This window comes from Ambystoma mexicanum, chromosome 9 (assembly GCF_040938575.1).
Source record: "Ambystoma mexicanum isolate Mex_15411 chromosome 9, UKY_AmexF1_1, whole genome shotgun sequence".
Taxonomy (NCBI): domain Eukaryota; kingdom Metazoa; phylum Chordata; class Amphibia; order Caudata; family Ambystomatidae; genus Ambystoma; species Ambystoma mexicanum.
Window position 1 is genome coordinate 542,293,919 of NC_090931.1, and position 25,900 is coordinate 542,319,818.

General features: G+C 47.4%; 1 protein-coding gene across 1 annotated transcript in view; it reads right to left on the reverse strand.

Annotated features, from left to right (window-relative positions):
* Positions 1–25,900, reverse strand: part of LOC138488252 (uncharacterized) — a 2,582,589-nt gene that overhangs the window by 1,823,001 nt on the left and 733,688 nt on the right. Inside the window, exon 10 of the mRNA XM_069615092.1 lies at positions 157–335. Within this exon, the coding sequence (XP_069471193.1) occupies positions 157–335 (179 nt within the window). The remainder of the gene's footprint in view (positions 1–156; positions 336–25,900) is intronic.

Consider the following 25,900-nt stretch of genomic DNA (forward strand, 5'->3'; position numbering starts at 1 on the left):
GCCTGGTCACCAAACACTATGTTTTACCTTTAGTTTGAAGATTTTGAACAGTTTTGTTATCTTAATTCTCAAATAAGAAATTACTGTGGTGTGTTATAAACCCTATTACAGGATCATTTTTCTCCCTGATGATTTACAACATAACAAAAAACATACCTTTGGGTCAAATGTCACATTCTTTCGGCAACCACTCTGGAGATGATTAAATAATTCTATGTCCTCTGCTTCCAGAAGGTTCATGACCCGCTCGGCCATGGTGAAGATCTCTAGCCAGGACGGGAACAGGTTCTGCATCAGGAAGTGCAGGTACATAGCCAATTCATAGGGATGCTCTGCTGCAGAGAGAAAGAAGACTTCCATTGTTAATGGTGTATGATGATGTAATGATTTATTCACTGGCCTAGCAAATGACAAACCTTAGAACAACGCTCTTGTCCCGGCCCCCTTTCAAGGAACATCCCTCGAGTCTGGAGGAAAGGGGACAGGATTTAAGAGTAATATCTATTTTAAAGTTTTGAAGGAAGGGAAAGAAAAACAGAAAAGTCAAAAGGGCATAAAAATGAGTGATTAATTTGTAAAAAAAAGTCTTACTGGTTTATGCTTTTTCTTATGTCTGGATGTTTTCATTGGGATACATTTTCTTATTGTAATGAGCGTTTATAAGCACTCGGGCGGGGGGGTTGGGTGGAGGTCACAACCAATCAAGTTTCTTGGATCGCAGGCTGAATCTACTGATCCAATCCCGTGTTCCATGAAACTTGATGGCTGCTTACCCTGCCCCACCATCTTCACCCACCACCCCTTTCTTTTAAAATGTCCTGTCCCTCCCACCCCCAGCCCCACTTAATTTCATCTTCAGCGGGAGCAGTGCCCGTCACCGCCACTCTACTCCTGCCCCTCTGTGGCACCACGGAAATGGAAGAAGGGCTCCATCTTAGCCCGGCTTTCTTGATCCATGGTGGCCATCTTAAAGTATTTTGATTCAATGAACGGGACGCCAGGAGACGTCACGTTAACTGAATCAGAATACAATGCTCTTAGCACCCTGGGTTCCCGGATTGAAACCTAGAGTACTAATAGCAATAATCCCCCATGCCATAGGCTGGAACGGGTGGTTATGGCAATTGTTTGAATATGTTTTTTTAAACAATTTTATTTAAGTACGGTTGCACAAAAACAAAACAAATAGACGCTTAAGACAATCTCAGATATTCAGAGCTCTATTAACTGCCCAAGAATTCCCTCCCCGCAATACCCAACTTGGCCCCTCCCCCCAGGAAATCCTCCAACACAGCGAGACCCCCGCTCATGGCCTGTATAACTTGAACCGTGCCACTTGCATAGGTTTATATGCCTGTGCGGGAAAGTCCGGGCTATACTCCAGGGAGGGGGACCAGCTATCAGTGAATAGGTGTAGCCTCATGTCTTTGACCTCTGTGACCTTTTCTGCCACTAGGATGTCCCATAATTTTTTCCACCATTGGGGGATGAGGGGCCCCTCCTGTGCCTTCCAGGCCCGGGCTAAGGTGATCTTCGCTGCCAGCAGGAGTTGGGTGATTAGAGTGGCTTTTCTTCCCAAATTCGGTTACAATCCCGGGACAGGGACTCCCAGGAATATCACCTCCGGTTCTGGGGGAGCTGAACCTGCATAATTTTCTCTATCGTATCCACCACCTTCCCCCAAAAGGCCTGAGCCTGCGGGTACTCCCACCACATGTGGAAAAAGAATCCCCTGGCCCCGCACTCCCGCCAGCATGCGGTGTCCACCGTGCTCTGAATCCTGTTGCGTTTGGCTGGTGGATAGTACCACCTATATGTTAATTTAAAGGCACATTCCCTGCAAGTTATGCAAGTCGAGGAGGAATGGTTACTGGACCAAATGTCTATCCAGGTCTGGTAATCCATGGCATGGCCCAGGTGCCTCTCCCTTCTACAACATGTACTGTGGTCACAACAACCACATATTTGGTTGCAGCAACTTGTAGAGCCTGGATATGTTCCCATTCCGTTCCCCCTCTAGCAAGGTCGGCTCAATGGGTCCCAACTCCCGACATGCCCCCCCCACCCCCGCTGGGTCGAAGGGTGGACCATCCAGTGCCTAAGCTACTGCTTGATCAACGAGCTGCAAAATATATTGTAGGCCCCCTTGTGTCCACTCTTTGACGTCTGCAGGCCTAAGACCAAGAGAGAAGTCCGGGTTGAGACAGATCGGTGTATGGGGACCCAGCCACCCCCCCGGATACCTGCCTGCTTCAATGCCCAGTTCCACAATTGTTTTGTCGTTTTTGTGAAGGACAGGAGCCCGGACCCCCGAGCCCACGCCGCAGTAGAAGTGTAGGGCAAGGAGCCCAAGGTGAGGGGGAGGCAGTCCTGCACGATCTCTATGCACCGAGGGGGCTCAGTAGATCTAATCTAGGTGGGCAAGTGTGCTAACTGAGCAGCTACCTGGTAGTTTCATAGATCAGGGACTCCCAGTCCCCCCAGCCGAGCAGTCTCCAGCATTACCTGTTAGGCAATTCTTGGCTTTTTCTCCCCCAGCCAAATAAACCGTAGGACGTTTTGCTAAAGGTGCATCAGGGGTCACCGAACAGCTAGCAGGTTCATTTTGCATGCCATGATGCGTCCCATAAGGGATATTTTTTGCGATTTCCACCTGTCCAGGTTCGCCTCTAGCTCTTTCAAGAGTTGTGGGAAATTGGACTGGTATACTTCTTTTGGATGCACTGGGATCTGGACGTTTAAGGTTTTTCCTTCCAGTTTAATCGGGTAGCAGTGGCAAAGAGTGTCTATCTCCTCCTCCGATAGACCCACCCCCAGTGTGCCAGACTTGTAGTAGCTGACAGCAAAGCCTGCTGTGCGTTTAAAATCCCCCTGCACGTCTAGAGAGTGTCAAATGGATGAGGAGACCCTGATAAGGGACAGGAGTACATCATCTGCGTATAAGGGCAGTTTATACTGACCCCCACGTCACCCCCAACTCTAGGCCTTCTATTGTCGGATTGTCCCTCACCCACTTGGTGAAACGTTACATTATGAGAGCGAATATTAATGGGGCTAAGGGACATCCCTGTTGCGTACTGCAGGAGAGACGGATGGGGCCGGATTGCTACCGATTAAATCTCAGCTATATCATCGGAGAGTTATAGTTAGCCAACACCATGGCCTGGAACATGGGCCTAAAGCGGAACGCCTCCAGAGTGAGTTTCATAAAAGTCCAATTGACTTTGTCGAAGGCCTTAGGAGGCATCTAACGCCAGAGGCCCCAGTTTGCTTCAGTTCTTCTCCACCACCTCCACCAGGTCCAGCGCCTGACAGACATTGTCCCTTGTAGTTCTGCCAAGAATGAAGCCAGTCAGATTACCATCTATCACCCCGGGCAGAACCCCTGCTAACCTATTGGCCAAATTCTTTGAGTAAATATTTACATACATATATTTAGTAAGGATATCGGCCTATAAGAGGCACAATCTCTGGTCTTTACCCGGCTTCAACGCGAGGATAGTTCAGGAATTTTGCATAGATTCTGTCACCTTGGCGGTCTCCTGAAAGGAATTAAAAAGGGGTGTCAAGGGTTTCACCAACTGTACCCGGAAGACCTTGTAAAATTGGGAAGTGAAGCTGTCGGGACCGGGGCTCTTGTCTTAAGGGATTTGATCGCCATCTCAACCTCCTCTATCAGGATTGGTAGGTCTAAGGACTCCCTATCCTCGTCTAGTAGGTGAGGCAGTGCTGCCTCGTTCATGTACTGTTTTTTGCTCCTCTAAAGACTGGGAGACCGCAGACAGCATTTCCCGCAAGTGATCCACTGCAAACTGGTGCTTGTCGTCCTCCTCGTAATGTAATGTCCCCTGGGGATCCCTCAGCCCCACTATCCTGTTCTGTTGTGCCGTTTTTGCCAGCTTCCTCAACAGGAACTTATTTCCCTTGTTCCCCTTTGCATAGTACTCTAGTTTAGTTGTTATGAGGGCCTGGGCCGTCTCCTCTACCAAGTGGGCCTCCAATCTGTTCCGAGACATTTTTCTGTGGGCTTTTGGGAACCACCATTTTTTATGCACCAGCTCTGCCTCCATTTCCCCCTATAAGTGGGCCTTTGTCACCACTCGCCGCCTGTGATAGGCCACCCCGGTGGGCTATTAATTCCCCCCCTAACAGATGACCCGCCTTCATTTTCCCTAAAATAGTTCCTAATGGCCTGCGTAATACTGTCCCACAGGCTGATATCATGCAGGATAGAGTCATGTAGTTTCCATGGGGATATGCGTGGGGGAAATGGGTTGTGCAAACGGGCAGTTAACAATACGGGTGCTTCATCTGAAAGGACTCGGGATCCAATTGCAATATCATACACAAATGACAGCAGTTGGGGGGGGGGGAGCCAGCAGCAGGTCTATTTGGGATGAGGAGCAGTGGACATGTGAAAAAAAGGAGTAGGTCCGCTCCCCGGGATGAAGTACTCGAGATCCAATTGCAATATCATACACAAATGACAGCAGTTGGGGGGGGAGCCAGCAGCAGGTCTATTTGGGATGAGGAGCAGTGGACATGTGAAAAAAAGGAGTAGGTCCGCTCCCCGGGATGAAGTAACCTCCAAACATCCACCACCCCATATGTTTTAAGTAGGTGAAGTATCCCCATTGCAATACTAAAGTCCCTTGCAGAGGGCGGGTGGGATCTATCCACATTGGGGTCCGTGACTCCATTAGAATCCCCTCCGTATTACTACTTGGCCTTCAACAAAGGGCACCAGTTCCGCCTCAAGTTTTTGGATGAAGGGCTCCTGCCCCTCTTTCGGGGAATATACTGAAATCAGGGTGCAGACCTGCCCAAGGGGCATCCCTTTATTCCCACATACCTGTGCCCCCAGGCCCTTCTGTGTTCACAACTTGACAAACGGGATGTCCTTCTTTAGGAGGAGGGCTGTGCCCCCTTTTTTCGAACCATCAGATGCCAACACCTGCACGGGAAAGTGTCTGCCCCACATTCTTACGTAGACCCACAGAGTTAGGTGAGTCTGTTGTAGGAAAACAACTGAAGAGTTGAGGTCCTCCAGGTGCCGCAGAATGGACTGACACTTGGCTGGAGAGTTCAAGCCTTTCGCATTAAGTGTCGCATATCACAGCTTACGGTGGGGAGGAGATGGTGGCAGATCCTCCACGTTCTCTCTCATGGTTCGGGAGGGGTGACAGGGCTTATTCCCTGCCTGGCTCATGCGTTTCCATGTGTCGCCGGTGCAACCAGAGATTTAAAGTTTTCAAACGGAAACCAAAACTTTGCAACCAGTGCAAAAACAAAAGTGGGCCTGCCACCAAGTGTCCTCCGAGTGGCATTCCACTCTTGATCCGGCGAAGTCCATACGAAGCCCACCTCAGGTTACTCTTGCCAGAACTGCAAGTTGGTGGTGTCCAATAGACTGCAGCATTTCGGTCTGAGGCTCATGACTGGTACGAAAAGGATCCGGGCCTTTGAGATTTCCCCACCTTTTCCCACACATTACGCCGGGGCCATCCCCCTCTGTCGGTGCGGGATACTTTGTTGGAGAGCTCTCATTTGTACTCAGATGGGCCTCCCCACATATGTCTACAGCCTCCTCCAGTGAGCTGATGGTATGTGTCGTGCCCTCGAAGGTGAACTGGATCGTTGCCGGGAAGAGCGGGGGTTACTTAATTTTCTTATCCTGCAGAACAATCGTTAGCAACCGGAGTGCCCTCCTCCTTTGAACCGTGGCCATCGCTAGATCTTGATAGATTTGGAGGGAGACTCCCTGGTAAATTATCCCCCATTGCGCCCTTCTCACCGCCATGATGTCCTACTTGACAGTGAAGAAGTGGACCTGTGTGATTAAATACGCCGGGGGGGTCTGACAATCTATTCTGTCCTCATAGTCTGTGAGTAGAGTCCAGCAGGAGCACTGTCTTATGATGCGGAAACAGCATTTGAAATAACTTGCCCACGTACTCTCCTAGGGCCTGGTCTGGCACAGAGGAAGGAACCCCTATAATTTGTAGATTGTTCCGGCGGGCCCTGTTCTCCAGGTCTTCCTGCTTGGATGCTGTAGTCTCGCTTTTCCCCTCCAGCGGTTGAACTCGGCGGTTTAGGTCAGCCATCATAGACGCTTGCTCTGTTGCCTGTACCTCAAACTCCCTGAGCATCTGCTCCACCTCCACCACTTGGTTGTCCAGTCGCTCAACCTTAGTTCAGCTTTCATTTCGGACATAAAGGACTGGATGGGCTCCTTCATTGCCAACTGGTCCAGGGGATGTTCTGGGGAAATGCACCATGGTACGTACAGTTTCCAACCTCTTCCACTTCTCCTGAGTTTGCAGCAGGGCAGCAATATTGGCGCTCTTCTGCGTCTTCCGCTGCTTGGCCACCTTTTGCAGTCATAGAGGTAGCTACCGCATCAAAATCTGGACTGCCCCCAGCTCCTACTATGCTGGGGGCCAAAAAAAAACATACTCGATCTTTCCGAGTGGATTCAGCACAGCCAGATGGTTAAAATAGGTCCCCAATCGGCGGTCCTGGGTGGAGATTAGTAGGTGGTGTTGGAGCCCTGTGGTATTCAATGCGACCGCCAGGTAGACAGGCCCATGAAGCCCGGGTCTTTCCTGCACCAGGGGCAGCGCACGCCAGTCAGCTGACCCCCCTCTTCAAGGTCACCTCACCAGGGGCCCCTGCACCTCACCAGATGGTGTTGACTCCTGGCCGGCACCTTCAGCAGCTCCTCCCCTGGGCTACGGGGCCAGCACCACAGTATCATGCTCTCCAAATTCTCAGATGGGGGCGCCATGCAGGCAGTCACGCTGGCCGCCCGCTCTAGAAGCCCAACGGGCACTGAGGCTCTCATTGGCTGCAGGATGCTCCATCACCTGCCACCTCCCTCCTCTCAGCCGCTCGTACCATGCTGCCAGGAGCCTCCATCTCCCCACAGGGGCTTGCACATGGCTGCTTCCTCTGGCGAGGCCGCTCCAGCGACCTCACCCCGCCTACAGCAGCAGAGGTCAGGGCCACCACAGCTGTCACCCAGTCACACCGCGGGGCTGCGCTCAGCGGAGGCTGTCATTTTATGCACCGGTGCTGTAACGCTCACCTGATTCTCGCAGAGGCGCCGGTCTTGACTGGGCGACTACCTTATCTTCAAAGGTGATGTGTAGCACCCGGTTGGCTCTTTGGGCTGGACCTCTGTGCACTGTATGCCTGACGTGTAGAGTAAGATGTCTGCAGATAGAAAATATGGGGTTAATGAACTGGGGTTATTGGGGTGTCCCTATCTCTTTCCTCTTCTCCTCTCCTGTAGACCCCCAAAGGTTAACGCTCTCACCTTAGGTAAGTGAATGCCGAGCTCTCCATCTGCCTCGGGGCAGGGTGCTGTAACCAGTTTCTTCACTGGATAGGTAGCGCAGGCCTCTTGACTTCAGAGGACTGCTGTCCGTCGTTTACTGCACGAACGGTAAGTTTCGAGTCATTCAAATGTCTTTAAAGTCTTTAGTAATGATGTCTCTTGTTTTGCAGGGTTCCGGCGATGGCGGATGACGGGCTGAAGTGAGTTGAAGATGGAGCCCGTGTGATGAATAGAAGCGCCTGGAAGCACGTAAGTAAGCGCTTGTTGCCTGCTTCACTATGCGCTCTAACTGTCTTTTTATTTTGCAGGTACGAGTTCGGAGCGGCTGCAGGGTGCCGGAATACCCACTGGATTAGATGTGGAAAGGAGTAATGGCACGTGAGTATTAAAGTTCCCCAATGTCTTTAAACGCACCTTGTTTTGTCTTTCAGATGCCGGAATGCAGTGTGAAGACCTCCGGAGCGCACGAAGAGTAGGTAAGCCTTTGCCTTTCAGATGCCGGAATGCTAACCTGTTCTTTCTTGTCTTTATAGGTGTTGCTGAAGACTGGATTCAGGATGGTAAGCCTTTGCCTTTCAGATGCCGGAATGCTAACCTGTTCTTTCTTGTCTTTATAGGTGTTGCTGAAGACTGGATTCAGGATGGTAAGCCTTTTTCCTTAGGCCCTGGACCGGATGCAGAAGACACGATGAGCGTTCTGCTGCAGAGGTTGCAGAATAACGCAAAGCAAGATTCATCCACCGGGTGTGGTTTAAATAGCCTCCTGTAGTGCTTAGGTGTCTCCTTCCACAGCCACGCCTAAGTAAGAAAAGAGTTCCTGGTAAGAAAAGAGTTCCTGCCTTCCAGAAGAGTTCCAGTGTTCTGAATCTAGGGAGTGGCTCCAGCCCCACCCAACAGGAAAAGTAGTTCCAAACAGAAGAGGATCAGAGGCTCAACTGGCAGGCAAGTAAGCAGCATGGTCTGCTGAAGGTAAGTCCACCCAAGCATTATGAGCCCGGCGCTTCCAGCGCTGGGACTGGGCATATTTATGAGCCTGGTGCCACTGGCGCCAGGACTGGGTCCAAAAGGTCCCAATTGGGACTGGTTGGCACTCGGAACCTGGGTTATGGATCTGCTTCCAAGGGAGTTGGGAAAACCCTGACCTTTTGGAAGCAGAGATCATGACAGGTGCCAACACCAAGCTCCCCGGTATCCTCCGCCCATGTACGTCGGCCCAGGCACCAGGGATTCCACGGCACCCAGGAAAGCAGAATCAGGGTTAGGCAGCAGATCGTGGGACTCCGAAGGCAACGTGTGCCATCTTGGGTGCCCGTGTTAGGCAGAAACCTGTGCAGTTCCCTCTGGGACCACTGCAAAAGATTTAAGACTACAGGTGGTTGGCAGTAAACCCAATTGGTAGCAGTCTGTACCACCCAGATATACCTGGTAGCTGTGGCTGAGCAGTCAGACTTCTCTCAAGAAGAGTTTAGGCAGTATACAGAGTATTCACAAAAGGTCAAAAGAACACAGTAGAACAAGCAAACACTGACTAGAGCTTGGTGTAAAAGAGATATATTTATTTATTTAAAAACACATCTAGTTAAACACACTGGCACTAATATCAAGCAGTTCAAAAACACGGTCACTAAAAGATATACACTCCCTTCAACGATTAGTTAGACAAGTCTTAAGTAAAGCAACACTTATTTTCAGACAGCAGTGAGCGCTTAACGAAGATGGCACTCTAATCAATCGGTTTAAAAGAGAGAGAAAGGCGGAGCAAGGATAGAAACAGATCCCAAGACTTTCGGCAGAACACAGTATGAGAAGAAGGCAGGTTAAAACCGTAAAGTCAAAGTTAACAAGGCCGGACCCACTTTAAGAGGTTCCGGCCGAAATGTGTACAAGGTCACACGGTTCAAAGTGCCCAAAAGTCTCGCAATAAGTTCAGAAAGAGTGGGACCAAAAAGAAAGGGACCAGTTAGATGGTCAAGGCGGCCAGCTCAGTCCAGAAGGTTAAGGGATTATTGTTACCTTGTAGCAATCTTTAGAAAGGGAGGCCTGGCGGACACGGTACCTTAAAATGGTGAGAACGCTCCAGCGGGGGCAGTTGTTCCTGGCAGCGGGTGCAAGTCGGTGCTTCGTCCGGAGGAAGAGAGGATCTCGTCGGGGAGGAAAGCAGGGGTCCGTTGCACTGCCAGGGAAGAAACCCGCCGCGGATTTCTCAATTAAAAGGAGCGGTCCTTTTATTCGCAGTCCAGTGGTAAGTGGCTATCCGGTTGCCGGGGTGCTTGGCATGGGCAATTCGACCACAAGACGTCCTGGGATGCGAGAAAGGAAGGTAAACTGGTTGTGCCCACCAGCCAGGGGAAGAAGACTCTCCAGCCGGGAGATCTCCTCTGTCGTTGGGAAGTGGTGAGTCGGTTCAGCAGGGCTCCACCGGTGGTGTCGTCGTAGCAGGCCGGCTCAGCTTCTCCCTCGTCGGATTTTCAGGTCCTGTGGCGACTTCTGAAGTTACAGTCCCAAAAGCCCTGCTTTTATGCAGCACACCCCCATTCACTCAGCCTAGCTGTCAATCAAACATGCTAAGTGGTGAGCCGGCCGGCTCACCACTTGGGCCAATCACACAAGAGTGCGACTTGAGTTACCAAGTTAACTCAGTCCAGGGTGCCTAAACCCCCTCCCACACCCCCTGTGGTACCCAGACAGAGTGGCACCACTTTTGGAGGCGTCTGTGGAGAAGCCCGCCAAAAAGTGGAACAAAGGGCTCGACCTTTGGTTTGGAGTTACAGAGGCGAACAAAAACGCCATTTTAAAACCGAGTTTGGCCACCAGCCAAAACTAGACGAGGGGGGACGGGACAGTGCCCCTCGAATAACAGACCCAGGGGCAATCGAATTGCCCCTACCAGTATGCCCACAATATGATGGTTTGTACTGGTTCTGTTAGTAATTTGGGACTAGTAAAGCCAATGGTGACTTAGTAGTGAGTCCCAGGGTATGGTGTCTATGGTGGGGGTCACTATGACACCCCGCTGTTACTGCACGGAGGGTGCGGTGTAACACACATAGAAAAAACATATGAGACCCTATGGAGTAAAAGACCCCATAGCCCATGAAAGTCATTAACATTCAAAGGAACACCACAAACCATGTCCAAGAGTGGGAGAAAAAGAGTCTCACACTTGGCAGGAGAGAAAAAACTAACTCCAGTAATCCAGCAAAGCTGCTGGGGGACTCGCTAGGTTAGAAAATTCAGCCTAAACAGAGAATTCTCCCTAACACTCGCCTTCCCCCCCCCCCCAGACTAAGGGACAGGAGGATTTAATCCACTCCTGGATGAATCTCATACCTCTAGTCGATGACATACATCCTAGAGAGACCATCAGCATTTTGGTGGTGACACCATGACCTGTGCTCAATGGTGAAATCAAACCCCTGCAGGCAGATTGACCATCTCAGTAGTTTTGTGTTTTCCCCTTTCATTTGCATTAACCATCTCAAGGGTTGGTGGTCAGTCTGAATGACAAAAGTAGAACCATACAAGTATGGCCTAAACTTCTTCAGAGCCCACACAATAGCAAAAAACTCTCGTTCAATGGTTGCCCACCTTGTTTCAGGATCCTTCAGTTTTCTACTGATGAAGCAAATGGGGCGCTCCCTACCTTTCCCATCCAGTTGACTGAGGGCTGCACCTATTCCTACATTTGAAGCATCTGTCTGCACAATGAAAGTTTGGTGGTAGTCAGGAGCTCTGAGCACTGGGGCTTGGCAAAGAGCCCTTTTCAGGGTTTCAAAGGCCTGATTGCATTCCTCATTCCACCTAACCTTTTTAGGGAATTTAGGAAAGGAGAAGACATTCAGTGGAGAAGCTATGGACCCATAATTCTCTATGAAATTCCTGTAGTACCCAGTGAGGCCTAAGAAGGCTCTCACCTGAGTCTGAGTAGTAGGTGTTGTCCAATTTTGCACAGCTTCAATCTTACTGGGCAAAGGCCTTATTTCTCCACCTCCTACCTCATGTCCAAGGTAGACCACTTTACTCTGTCCAATCTGGCATTTACCCGCCTTTATGGTCAGATTGGCCTTTCCAAGAGCCTGCAAAACATATCTCAGGTGGTCCACATGTTCTTCCCAGGAATTGCTGAACACTGCTATGTCATCCAAGTATGCCATGCAGAAGTCCCCCATCCCATTCAGAACCTGGTTTACCATCCTTTGAAATGTAGCAGGTGCATTTTTCAATCCAAAAGGCATAACCATAAACAGGTATAAGCCATCTGGGGTAGAAAATGCAGTTTTCTCCTTGTCATGGTCTGTCAGGGCTATTTGCCAATAGCCTGACGTCAAGTCAAATGTGCTGAGGAACTTGGCTGCACCAAGTCTATCCACCAACTCATCTTTCCTTGGCAAAGGGTGGCCATCAGTCTTAGTGACTGCATTAAGAGCTCTGTAATCCACACAGAATCTAAGTTCTTTAGTACTAACACAACTGGGCTAGACCATGGACTAGTAGAGGGCTCTATTACCCCGAGATCAAGCATCTTGTTGACCTCACCTTTGATGTGCGTTCTTACATCTCTGACATTCGATATCCTCTGCTTTTGACTGGCAGACAGTCACGAGTGAGTATGTCATGCTGTCCCCAAGGGGCCAAGCCTGGTGAAAGTGAGAACAGAGAGGCAAACTGATTTAACATAGATTTGCACTCTTCATGTTGCTCAGGTGTCAGATTTGAAGAGAGATTTACTCCTTCAATCTTTTCGTCTAAATGTCCTCCTCAGAGGAGATCAGGAAGAGCTTCACTCTCTTCTTCCTCTGATGATGCTAGAAGAAAAGCTCCCACATCAGGTCTGGAGACATACGCTTTTAGTCTGTTGGTGTGGAAGACTGTTGGAGTCTCCTTGGGATTGCCCAAGTCCACCAGATAGTTGACCTCTCCAAGTTTACCCACAACCTTGAAGGGCCCCATCCATTTGTCTTGCAAGGCCCTCTGCCTTGTTGGAATCATAACGAGAACTAGCTGGGCTTGAGTAAACTCAACCATGTTAGCCTTTTGATCATGCCAGTGCTTGACCAATGCTTGTCCAGCTTTCAAGTTGTCACTTGCTCCTGCCATCATGTGCGACATTCTCCTTCGGAGACCTATCACATAGTCAGTCACTTTGACTGGCTTAGGGGAAGGAGCACTCTCCAACCTCTCCTTGATCAGGGCCAATGGACCTCTGACCGGATGACCATAAAGAAGTTCAAAGGGAGAATAACCTACTCCCTCCTGAGGGACTTCTCTATAAGCAAAGATAAGGCATGGCAGTAGAAGGTCCCACTTTCTTATAAGTGGATCCTCTAAAGCACCTATCATGCTCTTCATGGTTCTGTCGAACCTTTCAACCAATCCATTTGTCTGAGGGTGGTATGCTGTTGAGAACTTGTAAGTAACTCCGCAGGTTTTCCACATGGCTTTCATGTAGTGGGACATAAAATTCGACCCCCTGTCAGAGATTACTTCCTTAGGAAACCCAACCCTGGTAAAAATACCAAGGAGGGCCTTAGCCTCAGCCGGAGCCGTAACAGTCCTCATATGAATTGCCTCAGGGTACCTAGTAGCATGGTCTACTACAACAAGTATAAACCTGTTGCCTGAGGAGGTTGGAGGATCAAGGGGACCAACAATGTCAATCCCTACTCTCTCAAATGGGACTCCCACAACTGGGAGAGGCACTAAAGGTGCCACATTCTTGGAGCCAACCTTACCAGAAGTCTGGCAGGTGTGGCAGCTCCTGCAGTACTTATCTACCTCGGCCCCCATCTTTGGCCACTAAAAGTAGTGTGAGAGCCTTTCCTTAGTCTTCTTGAAACTCAAGTGACCAGCCAAAGGAATCTCATGGGCTAACTGCAAGAACTGTGGTCTGTTCTCTTGGGGTACTACAAGTCGTTTGTTGTCCCCAGGTGCAGACTCCGTTGGTTCACTGTAGAAGAGGCCATCTTCCCAGTGTAACCTATATTTCCCAGGCTCTTGCCCTTCAGCCTGAGCATCTGCCTGGTGGCAAAGGTCTTCCAGAGTTGGACATTCTCTCTGTCCCTTACTGAAGTCTGCCCTGTTGGGTCCACCTTCTGCCAGTAAAGACTGCAGCTCAGGATGGTCAACAGGATCCAGATCTCCAATGAGTTCCTGGCCTTCCACTAGCTCTTCCTCAGAGTCTAGTTCAACCACACAGGGTTGTACCTCCCTCTCAGCCTCAGCTGGAGGGGGAGTTACTGGTGTAACTTTGGGAAGTCCTTGTTGGCTGCACTGGAGTGCTGGCTGTGGGGTTCTTTTTACAAGTTTTAGGTTTCCCTTTTTCTTCTAGTTTCTTAGATACAGCAGCTGACATCTCCAGTGGAGCAGGAGTGATCTCTTTCTTCATCATCTCCTTGGGAGCACCTCTCATGGTTCTCTCCCTTGCCGGTCTGGTGAGCTCCTGTAACCTTTTACTTGGAGGTCTGGGGGTATGTGTCAGGTACTGTCAGGTTGGAGTGACATATTCTTTACATACAGTATCATATACTCATTTACATTGGGTCAGGGGAGACACATATTTAGTAGAGAAAGTTTTAGGAAGTTATTATGGGTTATATTTTTAAACAGCCAATTTTGCCCTTAACCTTCATTGCAGTCTATGGAAATTGCCACAAGCCAAGATGGAGGTTCTCAGTCTAAATTCTGATTGGCTGGAGATTGTTTATAGGGAGGACAATGAACATTCTAAACTGCCTTTCATCGTCCTTGCCCAGCTGAGAGGTCGTGTGCCTTGTAGCTCCTGCTTAACTTTGTCAAGGGTGACAAGTTTCTAGCAGTTGAGCGGAAAATCTGAAAGTATAACAGGAGTCGTGTTTGGAGTTTGGTGGAGACACAGGACAGGAGTCAGAAACTTCCAATTTTCTGAGAAAAGAAGTTTTCAAGTCTCATTCACAAGATAAGTGACTTTCCAGTTTTGTTGAACTTTGTAAAAAGGTTATATTTATCTAAGGGATTGAAATCGCAAATCTGTATCTAAAAAGATTGAAGCGCGTACGTTTGTTTTTATCGCTACGTGTCAATTCAAACTAGCGTGTGAGTTTTTTCCCGTTACTTTGAGCCCGCGCGTGTGTCTCTGCGCGTGAGAGTGAAGCGCGAGCGTGAACTTTGGACTCACGTTTACTGTTCGTTTACGCGAGGGTTTTTCTGCGTGATAAAATAAGCGCATGTGTTTTTTTCTCGCGATTTGGTTTTTTGCGCGTGTGCGTATTTATTCGTGAGTTGGACTTTAGCGCGTGAAATTTTTATCGCGTCTTAGACTTTAGCGCGAGTGCGTTTTACCCGCGAATTGGATTGTCAGCGCGTGTGCGTATTTCCCGTGACTTGGAGAAAAGCGCGTGTGTTTTTTCCCACGATTTGGATTGTCAGCGCATGTGCGAATTTCCCGCGACTTGGAGAAAAGCGTGTGTGATTTTTTCCCGCGGTTTTGGATTTTAGCGTGTGTGCTGGCTTTCCACGTGAAGATTCCATCGCAAGTTAAATTTGTTCCTGAGAAAAGGACACTCTACAAAGAAAATATTAAAAACAAATACAAGAACTTAAAAGAACTTCCTTAAACTTATTTGAAGACCTTGTTCAAGAATCTTAGGGTTGAGCAGACTAACTACAAAGTTAAATTACATTCATGGACCTACTGAGAAGGCTGAATGATCTATAAGATTATGGTCCACAAGTAAGGAAGTCTTGTCTGCTTATCACTTCTCTGGGCATTCTGAAGAGAAGTACCAGGTATGGTTTTTAAACTATTTTGGTAAAGGATTTAGAGTTTAAGGTTAGTATAGTAACCCATGAGTAATGAGGTATATTGCATGTTTATGTTTTAACTACAGGTGAAGAACCAGCCAGTTGATAGCTTCCAGCCTGGTGTTTGTTTCTTTGTCCCTTCCCCCTTTCCCCTGAAAGTGAGGTAAACTGAGCAGTTATATATATGTCAGCTCAGAGTGCCACATTTTGGGTGGATTGTCGGGGGTTCAGCAGCTTCTGCAGACACCAGGTTCTCGAGCAGGAGTGATCTCTTTCTTCATCATCTCCTTGGGAGCACCTCTCATGGTTCTCTCCCTTGCCGGTCTGGTAAGCTCCTGTAACCTTTTACTAGGAGGTCTGGGGGTATGTGACACTACTCCAAGAGTTTTCAAGTCATTACCCAACAGAACCCTTCCTGGCACCTCACTTTGTATGCTGACAGGTATTTTCACAGTCATGTCATTACACTGGATGAGAACTGGTAGTTGGGGAAGCATCTGCACAGGCCCTCCAGCTAACTTGGTGAGGTGTTTGGGTGCCTTAGCAACATCCTCAGCCTGAAAAAACGATTTGTCCACCACAGTTATGCTGGCCCCAGTGTCCCTAATGGCAGGAGTCTCCTGACCATTCACCTGGACACTGTCTTTATAATACTCTTTAGTATTATCTGGGATAGAATTATAGACATCTAAGTTCTGTTGTTCCCACAAACCCAGAGACACTAAAGAAACACTGGCTGAGCCTCCAATGGGTTCATCAGCCAGTAATAGAAAGTTTCCACTTGCCATTTGTACTTCCTCCTCTGGAGCGAAGGCTAAGGAGACAAGCTGGACCCCTGAAGGTTTACCCTTACATCTGGGATCACCTTTCACGTGGTCAGTAGAGCCACAAACAAAGCATTTTCCAAATGCTTTCTGGAATGGTGGCTTGTTCTGACCTCCTTCTGGTTTGGCACCAGAAGGTACACTAGCCTGATTTGGTTTCCCGTGTGGCTTACCCTTTTGGTTTTGTTTGGGGCCCTCTTTGGAATTGGAATTATTAGAATTCTCTCCGAGTCCTTTTTTGGCTGTTTTCCCTCATCCTTTTTCTGAGTAGCCCCAGAATCCTTGTGAGTGGCCCTGTTGGCAACCCACAAGTCAGCAGCCTTAGCTAACTCCCTTGAATCCAATTCCTTTAAATCAGCCAAGTACTGTCTGAGCTCAGGAGAGCAGGCATCATAAATTGACTCCAACATTACAAGATTCTTCATTCCTTCATAAGTGTTAACCATGTAACCCTTAATCCATCCCTCTAAGTTTTTCAAACTTTCACTCACCCAGGAAGCCCAAGGGGTACCATCATGCTTTTTGAGGGTCCTAAACCTCTTAAGGTACTGGGAAGGGGTCTTCCCAAATCTAGCTATTATAGCTAGTTTCACACATTCATAATCCTTCTTATCCACCTCCCCAACTCCATTACCACATCCGTTGCAACAGGGGGAAGCCTAGAGAACAACCAGGGAAGTAACTCATTCCCTGTGATGTCCTGGAGCCCATGATTATACTCAAACATTTTTAACCAATCCAACACACCCAACTTAGGTTCATACATACCCACTAATTCCTTAGGCATCCAGGGTCTTTTGGGACTGGAACTCCTAGAGGAACCAGAGGAGAGAGAAGCATTTTCCACAGACAATTTTTTCATTTCTAGTTCACGATTAAGCTCCATTTCTCCGAGTCTCAACTCAGCTTGCTTCTGCTCAGCCTGGACATTCATTCTTCTGAACTCTAGCTCTTGGTTTCGTTCAGATTGAGCAATAAAACGTTTGTACTCTAATTCAAGCTTCATTTTTTCAAGTTCAAAATAAGCAGGGTTACATGTAGGACCTGGTATAGGCCCAGTAGGTACAGTAGGTAAGGCAGACAGAGGCTCCGAGTGGCTAACTTCATTAGGTTACTTTCCTCTTCTGACTCATTATCAAGACTTTGATTCAGATCAATACCATTACTGTTTTCTACATTTGCTGGGGGGGGTAGATTCCTCTGTACCACCCAGACTTTGGTTTTCTAACAATCTTTCTACAAGTTCCATTTTCTTGCCCTTCTCAGAGAGATTCTTAGGTCTACACAATACTTTTAAGCAATCAGCAGTTTTGGCAGACAATGATTCTAGGGTATAACTCTCCATAGCAGACATAGTTAGAAAATCAGTTTTTGTTTTTGCTAAGCTTTGTGGTTAGTTGTCCTAAAGTATTCAAAAAGCACACTAAAGTGTATACTCAATACAAATCCCACCGCTGTCCACCAGTGTTAGGCAGAAACCTGTGCAGTTCCCTCTGGGACCACTGCAAAAGATTTAAGACTACAGGTGGTTGGCAGTAAACCCAATTGGTAGCAGTCTGTACCACCCAGATTTACCTGGTAGCTGTGGCTGAGCAGTCAGACATCTCTCAAGATGAGTTTAGACAGTATACAGAGTATTCACAATAGGTCAAAAGAACACAGTAGAACAAGAAAACCCTGACTAGAGCTTGGTGTAAAAGAGATATAATTATTTATTTACAAACACATCTAGTTAACAAACTGGCACTAATATCAAGCAGTTCAAAAACACGGTCACTAAAAGATATACACTCCCTTCAACGATTAGTTAGACAAGTCTTAAGTAAAGCAACACTTATTTTCAGACAGCGGTGAGCGCTTAACGAAGATGGCACTCTAATCAACCGGTTTAAAAGGGAGAGAAAGGCAGAGCAAGGATAGAAACAGATCCCAACACTTTCGGCAGAACACAGTATGAGAAGAAGGCAGGTTAAAACCGTAAAGTCAAAGTTAACGAGGCCGGACCCACTTTAAGAGGTTCCGGTCGAAATGTGTCCAAGGTCACACGGTTCAAAGTGCCCAAAAGTCTCGTAATAAGTTCAGAAAGAGTTGGACCAAAAAGAAAGGGACCAGTTAGATGGTCAAGGTGGCCAGCCCAGTCCAGAAGGTTAAGGGATTATTGTTACCTTGTAGCAATCTTTAGAAAGGGAAGACTGGCGGACACAGTACCTTAAAATGGTGAGAACGCTCCAGCGGGGGCAGTTGTTCCTGGCAGCGGGTGCAAGCCGGTGCTTCGTCCGGAGGAAGAGAGGATCTCGTCGGGTAGGAAAGCAGGGGTCCGTTGCACAGGGAAGAAACCAGCCACGGAGTTGTCAATTAAAAGGAGCGGTCCTTTTATTCGCGGTCCAGTGGTAAGTGGCTATCCGGTTGCCGGGGTGCTTGGCACGGGCAATTCGACCACAAGACATCCTGGGATGCGAGAAAGGAAGGTAAACTGGTTGCGCCCACCAGTCAGGGGAAGAAGACTCTCCAGCCGGGAGATCTCCTCTGCCGTTGGGAAGTGGTGAGTTGGTTCAGCAGGGCTCCACCGGTGGTGTCATCGTAGCAGGCCGGCTCAGCTTCTCCCTTGTCGGATTTTCAGGTCCTGTGGCGACTTCTGAAGTTCCAGTCCCAAAAGCCCGCCAAAAAGTGGAACAAAGAGCTCGCCCTTTGGTTTGAAGTTACAGAGGCGAACACAAACGCCATTTTAAAACCGAGTTCTGGCAGAAAATACCAACCGGTGAATTAATATTAGATAAATAAACCGGCGGTATGTTAGAGGCTATGTTAAAAAGTATTAGCCTCGAACAATGGGAAAATCCCATAGAGATATATTAGCGGTTGAATATAAAAAGTAGTATCCACTGCCATCAGCCAAAACTCGACGAGGGGGGACGGGACAGTGCCCCCTCGAAATAACAGACCCAGGGGCAATCGAATTGCCCCTACCAGTACGTCCACAATATGATGGTTTGTACTGGTTCTGTTAGTAATTTGGGACTAGTAAAGCCAATGGTGACTTTACATGCCCTGGGAGACAGTAGTCAGTCCCAGGGTAAGGAGTCTATGGTGGGGGGTCACTATGACACCCGGGTGTTACTGCACAGAGGGTGCGGTGTAACACACATAGAAAAAACATATGAGACCCTATGGAGTAAAAGACCCCATAGCCCATGAAACACATTAACATTCAAAGGAACACCACAAATCATGTCCAAGAGTGGGAGAAAAAGAGTCTCACTCTTGGCAGGAGAGTAAAAACAAACTCCAGTAATCCAGCAAAGCTGCTGGGGGACTCACTAGGTTAGGAAATTCAGCCTAAACAGAGAATTCTCCCTAACAGCCCAGCACAGGGGAGAGAGCTCGAAACCTTTGGCGGGCACAGGGGGTGATCGCAGTGTCCCCCGGCTCCACCAGTCACCCGGGCAAGCCCTCTGCCTACTCTGAATACACTGCTTTTTGTCAGGACCCCCACCTGAGTCAAGTTCCGGTGTTACATGCCGATGATCATGGGCTTCGTACGGAGGCTCTCACATGAGCAATTGCATTGTCGACGCTCCAAGCCCCGCCCCTTGAATACGGTTTTTGATTGATTGAAAAGCTGCAAAAGTAAACAGCTCCTTATTATCAAACAAACATGTATTAAATTGATTAGAAAACTGAACAACAAATGACCATACAGAAATCGTTAAAACTTCACTGAATGAAAAGTTCCTTGTGGCAATAAAAGTCAAAAACTTTGCATAAACTATCCTTCCATCAAGTGGCAAGATAGAGAGCTACTTTCCGCCCACCCCTTGCCATTTATCTATATCTCAAGCCTGGCTCTATCAATCGTCACTGTGCAGTGCCTCCTTGAGTTCCAGGCTCTACTCGGGCACCGGCATTCAGAGAAGACCATCTGTGGCTCATCCGCACAGCGAATCAATGACATTACTAAAGGCACACCTTCTAACCCCTTTTTCTCAGAAGATGCGCTTAATCCACAGCTTACTATCAGGTCCCAGCGCTGATCTCCTGCAGGAGCAGATTAATAGCCCTCCTAATCCCTCAAACCAGTACTTCCAACAGTCGTTTGAACAATTATTGAATTGACCAGAGTGGGGGAAAAGGGGAATTGGAGAACAAAAAAAACGGTCAGGAAAACGCTGGAGTCCTCACTGCTTGGAACCTTTGAACTCTAGTTACCTGTAAATGATACAGCAATAATTAAATTCTAAATTGAAAATACTCATTACCATTTTCATTATACACTTTCCCTGGACCCCATGTTACCTGACAGTCTCTGTAGCTTTACTTAGAGACTCTTGAAGGAATTGATTTTTATCTTTTAACTTGCTCTTCTCTGCTGAACTCTAATGACTTCTTACTCCTCAAAACTATCTGAATAAATCTGTGTTGTGAAGAATCTTCAGATTCCTAATCTTTTACTTGAATGAAATGCCTTTGAATGTTCGTTGGGCACCACTAATAGGACTTCCTGTCAGATTCTTAAAATGTCTGTAACTTGCTGAGTTTTAATGTATTTCTAGTAACTTGACATTGAGTTCATCAGCAGATATATTATTGAACTGCAGTGCGCACACACGCTACGTGTTGTCTCACGCGCCACTGGATCACAAACAGAAGAACGCCGTCTTCACATGTAGGTATCGCGTGCTGCCACGGGATTGCGTACCAAAAAAAAAAAAAAGAATCGCAGTCTTCAATTTCATGCGCGCTCGTTTGTAACTTAGAGCTGCACGCTGACTCAGGATCGAAACCGCGCTACAAAGATGACCGCAACCCCAGCTAATCTACTCAAATACGACAACAAAAATATGTATACGCGTATTCAAAAAACTTCCTGGACGCGCTGCCCCACGTCACCAGGTCCTTTCTTCAAACACAGCTGACACGCGACGCACTACGAACGCCTCTGCTCACACTAATTGCCTTCTAAAGACGCGCGCGAGCTAATGTTTTATTATTTCAAAAATCAACGCGCACATAAGGAAACAAACTTTGTAGTTACTTTTCTTTTCCATTAACTTTTTACATTGGTTGCACAATATACAGTCTTTGACTTTTCTTCAATAAATACTTTATATAATTGACTTTCCAGAAACAGAACTTAAATTAACTTGAATTATATATAAAAATGGTTCCTCACAACTTGGTTTTAGCAATACTTAGTCACTTATCTGAATTTTCATTTCACTGGCTTTTCCTGATGAACTGACTTCTTGTATTCTGAAGTTTCTTCACTTTTTCTCTTGAATTACTGGAGCTCTGATGCGCTGTGACCATCCCGGAACTGATCCTGAATGAAAGGCAGTTTAGAACCTTTCCCAAGGTTCCAAACTGCATCACAGTAGCCAAAGACCAATCACTGCTGGGCAGGAAGCACTCCAGCATCTTCAGCTGGGACAATAGTTGTTGGCTGATATTAAAGTTCAATTAAGGAAATGCCTTTTCAATGCAATTGACTTTACCTAGTTAATAATGCCTAACCTTAAGTCGTCTATTTCCCAGGGACCTGACACTTACACAGGTAGTCATATCTTGCATCTAGCCTGAATGTGTTAGGTAGCCATTTCTCGCATGTAGCCTGATTGCTTTGACAAACCATAGGTCTTACGTGTCACTGCACTTACTTTGGTGCCCCCAGAGTAGGCATTCTCCCTCTATCCAGGTGTCACAAATCTCGGTGTTACTCTGTACTCTCAACCCATGTATCCCCAAATGGAAGTGTTATTGCATTGACTGTTGTGCCCCCTCTTTAGGCCCTTCTCCCTCTATCCAGGTGTCCCAAATCGAAGTGTTATTGCATTGACTGCGTTGCCCCCTTTTTATGCCTTTCTCCCTCTATCCTTGTGTCCCAAGTTTAAAGTTACAGTATTTACTGTTGTACCGTCAATCCAGGTGTCACAAATTGAAGTATTGCATTAACTGTTGTGCCCCTTCTTTAGGCCCTTTTCTCTTTATCCAGGTGTCCCAGGTCGAAGTGGTATTGGGTTGACTGCTGTGCCCCCTCTTTGGGCCTCTCACTTTATCCAGGCGTCGGGCGTCTGGGGTTGCTGCACCTACTGTTGTGCCCCTCTATCCAGGTGTCCCGGGTCAATGTTTTGTTGTATTGACTGTTGTGCTCCTCTCTGGGTCCTTCTCTATCTGTCCAGGTGCACCAATGTTGCTGCATTGACTATTGTGCCCCTTCTTTAGGCCCCTCTCCCTCTATCCAGATGTCCCTAATCTGGATGTTCCTGCATTGACTGTTGTGTCCCCGCTTTAGGCCCTGCTCCCTCTATTCAGGTTCCCTAAGCCCAGGTGTTACTGCATTGGCTGTTGGGCCTCCAAACAATGCCTGGTAGCTAAGGTTCAGATGCCACAACTCCTAGTAGCTAAGGTACATGTGCCCTTTGAACATGGTGTCTCCAACCCAGACACTTCCACCCATTGCAGGTTCGCACACCAGAGCCAGAAAGAAAATACCATTCAACGACTGAACCGCAAGGGTTTACTACCCCTGGTTCAACAACCACAACCAAATGACAAAAACCACATAGGAGCCAGAAAAGAAAGCAGTAAAGAAACCGAACCACGAAGGTCTTCAGCCGAGGTTTCAACAACCCACGACCTCACCAACTACAAGCAACAACGAACCACAAACAAAGGGCCTCATCACGAGTTGAGCGGTAGCCCTTAAATGCGTTGGTAATGCTATTACTGCCACATTTAAGGGCTGGCCCAATCTCGAGATGGGGCGGAAAGTTTGGAGTCTTACCTCCAGTTTTTTTGCTGGAGGTAAACATCCAGCTTTCCACCCGTTTTCTGCACTATTACATGTGGCTGTAAAAGCGCTGAGAATCTCCATACAGTCCTATGGACCCTTAAAAAAATGGGGAATTACAGCCTTACTGAACCAATTAGTGGAAACGCTATTTGCATTGGTGGTATTCTAGTGGTATTAGCACCAGTATACCACCAAGGTCATGATAGAGCCCAAAGACTATAACCCAAGGACCAGTAAACGCACCAATCCAAAGAGGACCCTGACTCAAAGGAATACAACCCACAACTCAAACACCATGCCTCACCGCAAGAAAGACAAAGAAGCCAAAACAGACAACAGAAATAATAAGAAACCCCAAACTGCTCAGGAAGGTGCCGACCAGCATGATCCCAGAACTCTGAAAAACTGGACAAAAAACAGCCCAGACGGCCGAAGGAGACATACAAAGAACAGAGCAAAAACAGACTACATTGCCCGCTACCTCTCCACATATGACTGCGTAGTAAGCAAAGAAGGACCAGCAACTATGAACCGACAGGCAATAAGTGCTACTAATACAGAGCCCACCAGGACACCAAATGCAACACAACAAGTAATAAACCATCCCAACTCGGTCCACACCACAGGTAATATCCCAACCAGAATCGGAGACAAACTGAAATTCATTACCCTCTATACGCCTTACATCACCAAAGACTGGAGCAACGGACGGGTACCAACACAATTCACCACACAGAACAAACCAAAACCAACCAACCCCACCATAAACCTTATCAGTCTGCTCGACCAAGAGACCAACCACCAAAGAACCACACCGACTAACAACTGCAACCTGGAAAAAAAAACACGACCAATGGAAACCCAACCGACAACACACCTTACTGAACCAACAATACAAACAACCACCCGAACGGAAAATCAAACAAACTATACTGCAGCCTTCTCAATGTTAGATCCATGGCTAAACACTCAATAGAAATCCATGACCGTCTAAGCGAAGGAGGCACAGGCATGCTCTTTCTTACAGAAACCTGGTCACCAGACAACTACAGAGCCATCACAAATGAAGTGATACCGGCCAATTACTAACACACATGAACAGAGAAAACCGAAGAGGAGGCGTAATTGCAATCATACACAAAGAACACAACCGAGCATCTCAACTCATCAAAACTAACGCTGAAGACTGCGAATCCCTCCTCATCAAGAACAACCTCAACGAACAAACCAACAAAGTATTCCTCCAGATCTACAGACCACCTTCTTACAACCCCAACTTTGCAACAAAACTAGCAGACATACTGGTTCGAAAAAGAAAACAAATCCACTGCAAACTCACTCTGCACACTCCTGGAAAACTTTACATTTCAAACAAATAGTAAATGGATCCGCCCACGATGGTGGACACACCCTGGATGCAATTTTCTGCAGGGAAGGACTATGGCGCATCCGCACCACCTACAGCAATACCATTCTACATCATACCCCAAATACCAGCAATATAAAAAACAGGAAGAACCTAGACCTAGAGGCCCTAATAAACCTTCGAGACTCAACCCACCCAAGCGAAACAGAACCCACCAAAACAACCGTAGACACAGCAGAAGACAGACTCAACAGTTGGATCAACAAGGCAACTGCAAAATGGAAAGAAAATTGAGAGAACAATACACCTGACAAGACAAAATAAAATACCAAAGACAACTCAAACTATAGAAAGCAACAGTCCTCAAAGCAAAAAAGTACTATTATGCCACAAGAGTAAAATCATCAAACAGATAAAAAAACTTCTTCCTGCAAGAATTCTATCATCCTGACACAAGCACTTTGTGCCAACATCACCAACCACCTGAGATCAAAAATATATACAATCCAGGAGACCGTCAACCTAGCCTGGGCAAATACAACCACGACTACCAGACCACAGACACTGGGCGAAACGCAGATTACAACAAACCTCACCTGCCTAGAACCAATCACAGAAGAAGCCTTCGCCACTGGTCAATGACACCAACCTTGCAGGATCCCCAAGGGACCCCTGCCCTACTGACATCGTCAAAGAAATCCTCAACCACAAAACCCTTGTCGACACACTTCCGGAACCTAATGAATCTATCACTCAAAAGAGGAATAGAACCGTCCTCAAGTCAGCAGCAATTAAACCACTGATAAAAAAGGAACCAGAAAGCGCAGAAGACCCGAGCATCTACAGACCGATATCCAACCTGCCCTACCCAGGAAAGATCCTGGAGAACCCAGTGTACAAAATCCTTCTTAAATACGTCAGAACTAACGGAATATTCCACCGGTCACAAGTTGGCTTCAGATCAATGAGAGGAACTGAATCAGGGCTATCGATATGGGACGATCTGAAAATAAACGCAGACAACGATGCCCAATCGGCATCATACTATTGGACATATCAGCAGCATTTGACACAATCAGCCACGCAACACTAATAAAAAGATTGATGGAATGTGGCATGCAGCAATCTGCACTAAAGTGGCTTACCTCATTCCGAACAATCAGAACCAAAAGAACACACCAACCACCCTTCATCTGAAAAGACAAAAATATATCCTGCAGAGTCCCACAGGGATCCATCCTCTCTCCTCTGCTCTTCAAACCTAAATGTGCCCAGTGATGAAAATCATTCAAACCTACGAACTAAACGCCTACAACTATGCAGATGACACAAAACTGATTGTGAAAACAAACAGAACCCAGGAATAAAATAACAGCCTCAACAACTGCCTCACAGATATCTAGAACTGGATGACGACGAACAACCTTAAACTGAACCTGGCAAAAACAGAAATAATGCTCTCACCCGCAGGATTCGACAGAGGTAACCCACAACTGGACAGACCAACCGGCATGGGAACGCAACCAGAGACTACTGACGTAGTAAATAACCTAGGAATACTCATGGACAATGGACTATCCCTGGAACAGCAAGTCAACGCAATCGCCAAAAAATGATGCTTCCTCCTACAACTGCTCAGAGGACTAGTCCCCTACCTTTCCTTCCCTCACAATCATATCCCTGGAACTCATAAGAATTGACTATGCAAACAGCCTCTACCTGCGAATGCCGCAAAGACTCACCAAGAAACTCCAAATGGTGCAAAACACAGCAGCCAGGATTCTATTAAGACTTACGGAAGA